The sequence below is a fragment of the Narcine bancroftii genome, chromosome 9 (genome assembly GCF_036971445.1).
Source record: "Narcine bancroftii isolate sNarBan1 chromosome 9, sNarBan1.hap1, whole genome shotgun sequence".
Lineage (NCBI taxonomy): Eukaryota > Metazoa > Chordata > Chondrichthyes > Torpediniformes > Narcinidae > Narcine > Narcine bancroftii.
The window spans coordinates 36,732,498-36,742,927 of NC_091477.1; the positions used below are offsets into that span (position 1 = coordinate 36,732,498).

The 10,430-nt window shown below is 38.5% G+C and overlaps 1 protein-coding gene across 4 annotated transcripts in view; it reads right to left on the minus strand.

The window, feature by feature from the left end:
• Positions 1-289: 289 nt before the first annotated feature.
• Positions 290-10,430, minus strand: part of LOC138743430 (SH3 domain and tetratricopeptide repeat-containing protein 2-like) — an 86,445-nt gene continuing 76,304 nt past the window's right edge. For all 4 annotated transcript variants that reach the window (XM_069898817.1, XM_069898816.1, XM_069898818.1 and 1 more), the window contains 3 exons: positions 8,737-8,887; positions 4,447-4,643; positions 290-2,158 (listed from right to left, as the gene is read on the minus strand). In XM_069898817.1, coding sequence (XP_069754918.1) covers positions 1,949-2,158; positions 4,447-4,643; positions 8,737-8,887 — 558 coding nt within the window. In that variant the 3' untranslated portion in view covers positions 290-1,948. The remainder of the gene's footprint in view (positions 2,159-4,446; positions 4,644-8,736; positions 8,888-10,430) is intronic.

The following is a 10,430-nucleotide window of genomic DNA, read 5'->3' on the forward strand; positions in this document are numbered from 1 at the left end:
TTATATCTTGAAGAAGGGATCTGGCCTGAATCATCAATAATATATCTTTACCTCCTCTGGACTCTGAGATCGGCCAAGTTCCTCCAGCATTTCTTTGTTCTTTTACTACATTCATAGTGTCTGCAGACTTTCATGTTTCATTCCATCCTGATGAACATGATGTGAAATTGTAGCCATCATTATGACAAAAAGATTTCTTAATAATTAGGAACAAAAGCAAGTCTATAGTCAATGGAACATTATTACTTTTATTAAAGTTTCACTAAGTATTTTAAATTGCATTGGGCATTATGGAAATATACCAACATAGTATTCTGCCAAGTTAAAAGTGCTTTCCATTAAAATAATACTCCAATGTTTAGCCCATTTGATAATACAAAAATATGAACAGAATTTTCATTTTGTTACATAAAATCTTTTAATATAAAAATATGTTCACACTGATGTTAGTCTATGATACATTCAAATTATCTTGCACATCGTACTTAATGTAAAATATACATTGATCACGACTTGCATAATCATCTCTGCAAATTCTATTTTCATCCAACATATTCAAATCTGTAAAGATCATGTGATGTTGATAAATACCCATGCATATTTTTAATGGGTATGAGAGATGGTTAATGAGTAGCATAACAGGAATTCTTTCAACATGTTAGCAACTTAAAATCTTCAATTTGTTTTTATTGTGGAAAGCACATTTTTTACATCTGAAACATTCTGCTTGAAGCTCTTCTATTAATATAATGAAGTCTACCCTGCAGTCCACAATGGATGTTTAGCCATATAACTTACTAATACAATCATATTCAAGCCATTTGAAGTGTTGAGAACACAGATGAAAGAAAATATTCTCAACCATAATTAACCCATACGCTTTGTAGTTTGGAGAAACTCCAGACTCCTTAATTATATTTGTTCATTTTAATAATAAAAATCTAATACTTTTATGTGGTGCATTCAAGTAAGACCATCATTTTGCCACTTCAACACATGCTTTTTAGGTAACGTATAAAAAGTGAGGTACTTGAAGGTATCAGCAATTTTGGGGAATGCTTTGAGCGTTTAGTACATGCGACAGGAAGCAACTTTCTGAAAGCAGTCATTTGGAAAATTTTCAGGACTCAAAAGCAGAAGGTAAGAGGGAGACGAGATATATATATATCTATAGCACCTTGTTAGGAATGAGCTATGGGTACTCTGTTCGTTCAAATCTGCTGCAATTTATTTGAGAAATGGCAAATTTTTAAAGTTTGTATTTTAATAGAATGTTACACCAAGTGCATGACATTTTAATATAGGTAAGCTGTTAAATTTCACATGCATTATCAAAATACCAAATGACTTAGATTTTTGTCATTGTACAAGCTCATTATACATTTTGTAATCCTAAAAGCCCATAATATTCAGAATAATTTTTTTTGTATATAAAACTTGGGATGAACTCAATACATTGGATTCTACAGCACATCTGGAATGTTCCAGCTTCTAATGCAACATATTATACAGATCTATTTCAGTTTTCCAATAGTCTAAATACTGGAAAACAGTTTGAAATATATTTTTATTTATCACTGTGAACGTGGACAATGAAAGTTTTGTTGCTACCAGATTATTCTATTTTATTCATTACGTTAACCAAAGTGGAACAAGAGAAATGTGTCATTGTCATGTATTCACCAGAAACACAAAAAATGAATTCTTCAAGTCAATCCTCCCTCTCATTAATCCACAATCTTTTGGCATCCAAGAAACATTTCTGGTTACCAATCCATTTCAATCTTATAACTAGCTACCCTTTATTTATTGGATGTTTAACCTTCACCTCTATTTTGGTAATGTAATGAAAGTTAATGGTCATGGAGAAGGTGGCATTAGAAAGTTACTTTCAAACAATTTTTTTTCTCTGATAGTTTTGTCTTGTCACTTTTCATTTGAAATAGCTTCAAGTTAGTTTGGTCATGAGCTCAATTTGTTTTTGTGTAGCATAAGCCTTTGCTTTCTCAACAAATTGTGAACACAGATCTTCATTTGCAATGTAGTTCTTGTAAATGTTAGCAAGCTTAGTACAAATGTTAAACAAATCTTCCTTACTTCCTAGTTCAAATGCTGCAGCAAAAGCCATTTGGAGATAACCAGCAGCGTCATGTGCATCCTAAATGAAAAATAAAATGAGTTTTAGAGACGTTTTTCTTTCAACGCTAATCACATCTAGCATCTGTAAAAACACACAATGCTGGAGAGACTCAGCAGGTCAAACAGTGTCCTTTATGTAGGAAAGGCAGAGATACCTTGCTGACGTTTCGGGCTTGAGCCCTTCATCAAAGTATATATAGCATCTCAGGTTTTTTTTTTGCTTTGTTTCTCCTTTTTAATTTTTTATTCTATCTTTTCCTTTTTTTAAACTATTAATTCCTTTTTTAAAAAATACTCTGGATTATGAATAGATTTTACAATTTACATTGGTTTTTCATATACTGATTGTTTATTAATTAGGTATAATTATTCATATCATCTCATTGTATTTTAATTATTATCATAAGCTCTTTATTAAAATCAAAGAATAATAAAGAAAAAGAGGCAATAGTAAATCTGGAAAAAAAAGAAAGGTTCTCTAATTTACCATAGTCACTTTAAAGATCACTCTTACTGTACAACATAAAATATACGCCAAAGAGAGAATTAATTTTATTTGCCATATTAGAATCTTTTGCATATCTTTTAATGTGTTAGGCAGAGACATAATTTTTAGTAAATTTCAGAGTCTAGAAAATTGGTAATGACTGGAGACTTGATAGTTAAGGTGACACATAGGAGATTCAAGAAGGTAGGAATAGATGGTCAGGGAAGATGAATAGTTTGCTGAAGAGCTTGAGCACGAGAAGGACTCAGGTTCTTAGAATCTCTTTGGGTGTGGAGGTGATTGGTAAAAGATGAACCAGTTCCACCTGAACTGGAGGGGGAGCCAATATTCTGGCAGGAAGATTTACTGATGCAACTTAGAGGTTTAAACTAGTCTGGCAGTGGGATGGGACCTACAGCAGTAGTGTGGCAGATGAGAAAATTGAGGCCAATAGAGCAGTTAAAACAAACAATTCCAAAGTGAGGTATAGGCAAGGCCAGGGAGCTTGGAAGGTCTGATAAATTAAATTGCATTTATTTCAAAGTTAGAAACCCAACAGGTAAGGTGGATGAGGTCAGGGCATGGATATGCATGTGGAATTGTGATGTTATAGCTATTAATCATAATTGTGGGAAAAGCAGGACTGACAGTTCATTGTTCAAAATATAGAGGTGGAAGGGGGTTCTATTTTTGATTAGGGAAAACATCACCAGTGGATGGCTAATGTTCTTAAATTATGAAGGGCTGCAAGAATAAACCAGGGAACTCTAGGCTGGTGAGCCTTACGTCAACAGTGGGCAATTTAGTAGAGGGCATTCTAAGAGACAGGATCTACCAGGATTTGGAAAGGCAAGGACAATTTAGAGAAAGTCAGCATGACTTTGTGGATGACACATCTTGTCTCTCAAATTTAAATGTTTTTTTTGGAAAGGTGACAGAGCATTGACAATGATGGGATTGCCTTCATGGCTTTTAGAAAGGCCTTTGACAGGAATCTACACAACAGATTGGTTTAGAAGATCATACCTAGGGTGAGCTCGTGGAAGGATTCAGAGGGGTAGTCATGGACCATTGTTTTTCAGCGGAGGCCTCTAATCAGTAATGTGCGTTGGAGATCAGAACTGGGGCTCCTGATGTTTGTCATGTATATGAATGAATTGAATGAGAATACAGCAGATTGGATCAGCAAGTTTGCAGTTGGCAATGTGGAGAGCTATCAAATAATAAAACAGGATACACATCAATTACAGATATGGGCAGAGAAATGGTAGATGGAGTTTTACACCTCGGGAGGTCAAATACAAATAGAACATGTACAGTTAATGGCAGGATTCTTAAAAGCATTGATATGTAGAAAGATTTGGGTCTCTAGGTTTTTTTTCCTCCCCCTTCTTTACATAGAATGAGAGAAGTCTGGAACAGGCTGCTAGACATAGTGGTGGAAGGAGATAGGATTGTTGCGATTCAGAACCTTCAGGTTAAATGTGGAAGAAAAAGAAGAAAATTTATAATGTTCAAGCAGCAGCGTTTTACTTTTATTTGGGCAGACAATGTGGGCTGAAGAGCTTGTTCCTGTGCTGATCTTCTAAGACCTTGAGAACAATAACCAAAATTGGTGACTTTTATTAATGTTTTGATTAGACCTTAAATGTTATTAGAGTTGACAGAACAGAAGCAGGCCCTTCAACATGCCATGCCCATGCACCCCTTTGAAGGAAATCCATCACCCCCATTAAGCGCCCGATCTTTATGAGAAGATCAAACCTATAAGCTTGAAAATTGAATGCATATATACAGTTAATACAGAAATGCTTTCCAACCTTGAGCTTGTGAAGTGTAATATCACCCAGTCTGAAGTAAATCTTCATATAGTATTTTGCTTCCTTTGCTGCCATCAATGAGTGGGGACTCAAAGACAGTGCTTTTAGGTAGAAGTTTTCAGCCATCTCATATTGCTGAGACAAATAGTACACTGTGGCTAGTCGATAAAAAGCAACACGTTCCTTCAGTTGGTCTCCTAATGATTGCACAAAGGAATATTTGTAATAGTTATGTCACGATAAACTGTTATTCCCCAATTTAATTTTATTACTATATGGAAATCCAGCATTAAAGGAAATAAAAGGACATTCAGTGTCGAAGGGAAGAGAGTAATTTGGCTCAATGTGTCTATTAGTTGTTTCTGTTGGGGTCATTTCTTATAATACAATTCCTTTCTCCCCCTATAATGTTATCAACGGGAGTAGTTTTCACCTAATTCCTTTGTTATAGCAAATATTTTATGTGCAGTCAGACATTCAAGATCTAGGATTTAAACTGACACTGCAAGTCCTACTGAATGATTCAAGACAGCCTTTATGCATGCGTCCATTTTTATTACCCCTGCACTTCTTATCCTGGTGTATTTTTCAAATTTATGTATTACCTATTTTTTTTTTGTACAATATATTGGCAGGGGATCTATGCATGTGCTTGCCATCTTTCAGAATCTTCTGACAAATTCAAAAGTTTAAATTTATTGTCCGAATAAATGCATGACATATCATACAACCCTGAGATTCTTTCTCCTGCAGCCAGGCAGAATTATCACTTAGCGATAGTATAAACTATACCCAAGAATATATACAAAAAAAAGAGAAAGGTAATTCAGTAATAAATCATGTACAAAGTAAGAGTCCTTAAACAAGACTCTGAGTTTGTTGTTTAAGAGTCTGATAGTAGAGGGGTAGCAAAAGTTCCTGAACCTGGTGGTCGGAGTCCTGTGGCACCTATACTTCTTTCCTGGTGGCAGCAGAGAGAAAAGAGCAAGTCCTGGATGTTGTGGATTCTTGATGATTGCTGCTGCTTTCTGACAGCAGCGTTCCATGTAGATGTTCTTAAAGGTGAGGAGAGTTTTGCTGTGATGCAATGGGCTACATCCACTATATTTTGCAGGGCTTTCCACTCACAGATACTGGTGACCCCATCCCAGGCCATCAGCAGCCAGACAGCACACTTTCCACTACATATCTGTAGGAGTTTACCAAGGTTTCCAATGACACACCAAACATTTGCAAACTCCTGAGGAAGCAGAGGTACTGACGGGCTTTCTTCACAATTACATTGTTATTATGCGTCCAAGAAATTTGGGTGGCACGGTTAGCCTAGCAGTTAATGTAACGCTATTACAGCACTAGCAATTGAATCTTGTGATGTCTGCATGTAGTTTGCATGTTTTCCCCATGTCTGCGTGTGTTTCCTCCTGTTGCAATGGTTTCCTCCCACCCTTCAATACGTATAGGGGTTGTAGGTTAATTGGGATATTTGTGCAGCACAGGCTCTTGGGCCAGAAGGGCCTTTTACATCCAATTTGAAAGGTCCTCCGAGATATTGAATCCTAGGAATGTAAATTTCCTCACCTTCTCCAACTCAAAACACTTCACTATGAATGTGAGTGCCACGGGTTGGTAGTCATTTAGGCAGGTTGCTACACCCTTCTTGGGCACCAGTACGATTAAGGCCTGTTTGAAATAGGTGGGCACCTTGCTCTGTGGGAGTGAGATGGTAAAGATGCATTGGCCAGCTCAAGTTTTTACTGCTCACCCAGGTACTCTATCCAAACCAGATACTTTTCTTGGATTCCTGCAGGCAGCCTGTACGACATCTTCAGTATGTAGAAAGTAGAGGATCATCAGGGTACGTGGGGGTGACAATGGTTCTTCTTTGTTCTGGTGGTTAAATTCGGCATGGAATCTCATCTGGGAGTGAAGCTTTGCTGTCTCCTATTGCACCAGATTTAGTATTGTAGCAATTATTTTTACTTGAAGCTAAAATTCTTTTGAGAAATTTACATCCTGCAACCAGGTTTGAAAGGCAGTGAGAGTTGGAAATAGGCCTTCAGCTTTTCAAATTGTATATGTGCTCAATGTTGTCATTTATCCATTCTGAGAAAGGGTCCTAACCAGAACTAATGGCTGAACATTTCTACCCATGGATACTGCTGACATACTGATCCCCTCTCATTTCTCTTTCTTTGGTCAGTATTTCAGCATCTGCAGTTTCTTGCACCTCCCTTATCCATTACTGGATTCTACCTATTCCAAAAAAAATCCCTGAACATCCACATATATCTGGATGCTGAATTTTCCCCGTCCCAAGTGACAGTTGGCTTCAAAACTCTGAAGCAAATCATTACTTTTTACAAATTATGTCACCTCAAAATTTAGCTGCCTAAAACTGTTTGCAATCCAAAATTAAACAACAGAAATCCATTTTAATTTTCCCCAGTGATATGTGTCAACAGACATATCCAGGATATTTTGCCTCACTCTAGAAATGATACCAGAGCTTTCTGGGTTATCCTTGAATCCATGATATCATATCCATAGCTTCATACTGAGGGGCAGAACATTATCAACAGCTAGCCATTTTTGTAGATACTAAGTGTACAGTTTGGTGCCCAAAGCATCCAAAGTTCAACAATGGAAAATCTTCAGGAACAGCTGAAATTTTCATTGATGGAAATGATCGAGTTGATTGCCGTGGTGTTAAATTAACACACCTGTTAGGTTTTCCTTGAGTTTCTAGGCATATATTTTGCAGGAACCAATACAAGGTTATCACAAGCATAAATTTGATCACTAAGCTGTCCATGGTAAAGATGAAGTTGTCGAGTTCAGGGAACTGGAAGTTGTTGAAGTGATAGAGGGCATGTGAAGCATCACGGATGTAGGTGAGGAAAGACTGGATGGGATGGACAAAATGGTGTTGAGGTAAGTGGATACAAGTTTGGAGGGGCAAGAGCACATGGACACGATGGGTCTGTCGGTAAAATTGAGTTTGTAGATCTGGGCAGTGTTGGGTTGGGAAACAATTAGGTTGAAGATCATGCAAGGAAGATGACAGGAAGGGATGAGTTCAGAGATAGTCCATGATACAGTGGTTTGATGAGTTTTGGTGGGGTCCTGTTGGAGGGGTAATGGATACTTCAGCTGTTCACCAACTATCTTTGGCTCTCATTTTTTTTTATCCCAACAATTCCAAGTAGAATCATCTCAGTACATATTAGGGCACACTCCTAATAATATATTCATACAAAATGTATTAACACAAAATATTAGAAATTACTTAAATATAAATAAGATACAGTACATACCAGTTATCAGAAAAGCTTGGGACTAGATGTTTTTCGGATAATTGAACAGCCCAGTAGCATCAGCAGAATTCTTGTATCGGCCGTTGCCAATCCTGCCCAGGAGCCAGAGGTCCCCTCTCCTGCCATCATTACTAGTCCCCAACACCTCCCCACTGCCATCACCGATCCTGCCCAGGAGGCCGACGTCCCCGCTACTGCCATCGTCACCATTTCCTGACACCTCCCCACCTCCATCACTGATCCTGCCCAGGAGCCCGATGTCCCCGCTCCTGCCAGGACCTCTCCACTGCTGTCGCCGATCCTGCCCAGGAGCCAGAGGTCCCCGCTCCTGCCATCATCACCAATTCCTGACACGTCACCAATGCTGCCTGGGAGCTCAAGGTCCCCGCTACTGCCATCGTCACCATTTCCTGACGTCTCCCCACCTCCATCGCCAATCCTGCTAGGTTCTCCCCACTGCTGTCGCTGGTCCTGCCAGGGAAGCTTGAAGCCCCCACTCCTGCTGCTGTCACCAAATCCAGACACCTACCCACTACCATCGCCGTTCCTGCCCGGTACCCTGCTCCTGCTCTCGAGGCTGCTCTCCTTGATGATGCCAGGACAGCGGAGAACTAAGTGCAGTGGAGGATAAAGGAGAAATGGAAAGAGAGAGGGGAGGGAGTTACCTGAAATGAGGACAAACTCTCCATTCACTCACTGATAGCTCAAGATTTCAGCCTGCTTCTTGAGCTGGCTTCTAGCCATTCAGCATCTGACTTCCCAACTGGTTCTGTTGTTACCAAATTGGCACTAACAGTGCATCAGAGCTTCACATGAACACGCTGGGTGAAATTGTTGCCGCCAAAAGGAAAAGTTCAGATAACTGAGCATCTCTGTTAACTGATTTTCGGATAATTGGAAACGTACTATATTATAAATGTTTAGGATGGTATTAATGTGTTTTCAACTTCTTCATAACAAATAAAAAATAACTCACCAGTGTTTATACTCAGCCTTACAGCTGAAATTGCACAATCTAGGGCTCGCTCCAGATGGTTCAGTGAAATAGTAAGTTCAGTCAATTTGTTGAAGAGTCTGAGCTCTACATCAAAGTCTTTTGTCATCCGGGCCAGAGGTACTGCCCCATCCTATGGAATAATTCAGAGATTTATGTCAAACCTGTCTGGGTATACACATGTACCAATGTTTGTATTTACATAAAAAAACATATTTCCTGTGAACAAAGGAACACCAAATCTGAAATGGATGAAGCAAAGATTTACACTTATAAAGAATATTATTGCATCTTCTGAAACATTATAGTAAGCTCTTACAATCAATTAATTCCAAGTGCACTGTCTTGCGATCAAGGCAAAAGTGGAAGTAACTTTGCATTGTACAAGACTGCACAAAAAGTGAACCATTGTAGCCGTTTTGGCTTTTGTTGACTGAAAGAACCTTGTTGCACAGGACAGGAAGGAAACCAAAATAAAAGAGAACATTCTGGAAATACTCAGTAGGTCAGGCAGCAACAGTGAAGATGGAAACAAAGTTTTGTTTCATCATTTTGGGATAAAATAGGTTTTCAATTGTACACACAGGGTGTGTTAGGTTGGCATGCTGAAGAGACAATGCCAAAAGGGGTGCCAAAACTGAAAGATAAAAGCATTAGTAAATGGGAAACAGTAGGACATGTTGGAGGCACAAGTTAAAGGTGATGTAATTATTTGAAATAATCAGAATATAAAAGTTGGAATGCTGAAGATAATAAAATACAAAGGCTAAATCACTGATTATCTGAAACCGTGAATATGACAAGAAGACTGGAAGACTGTAACGTGTCTTATTGGAGGATGCATTGTTATTCCTTGGCATTGTTAGATGGAACAGTGCAGGAAGTAGGATGATGAGTGAAAGTGATAGTTAAAGGACAGGACTATAAGTGTTGCGATCTCAGGGTTGCTACCTGTGTCACATGCTAATGAGGTTAAAAATTGGAGGATAATGAAGCTTGTAGCTAAAGGCATGATGCAGGAGGGAGGGCTTCAAGTTTCTGGATCATTGGGCTCTCTTCCAGGGAAGGTGGGACCTGTTCCAATGGGACAGTTTGCATCTGAACTGGAAGGGGACTAATATTGTTGTGGGAAGGTTTGCTTGTGCTGCTCTGGTGCCTTTAAACTAGATTTACAGGGGGATGGGAACCAGAGTGCCAGAGCAGATAGAGGAGGGAAAAGATGATGTGAAAATTGCTTGCACTGTTAGAAATCAATGGGTTGTACGTAGTGGAAATGTTCTCAAGTGAATCTATTTCAATGCAAGGAGTATTGCGTGAAAGACAGACTAGCTTAGAGCATGGAAAATATCCTATGTATTTTAATTATTTCTGAATTCCACCTGTTGTGTGAAGTTATTCATGGCCTTGTTGTATAATAGGATTGGTGCATGGTTAAACTTTTTTTTTACTGTAGATTAATACTACAATGGAAAGAATTATAAAGCCATGTTCCTGATGCTGTGTTGTAAAACACTGACCAATTTGGTCAAGGTCCACAGAATGGAAAATCAATTGCATCTGAAGTCTTTTGGGCAATATGGAATTGATCTTGTACTAGGAAAGATTTTCTATAACGCTAATATCATCAGTGTAGAACAGCCATGCGTGGGGACAGAGCCAGAAGAAATGGAGCAGAA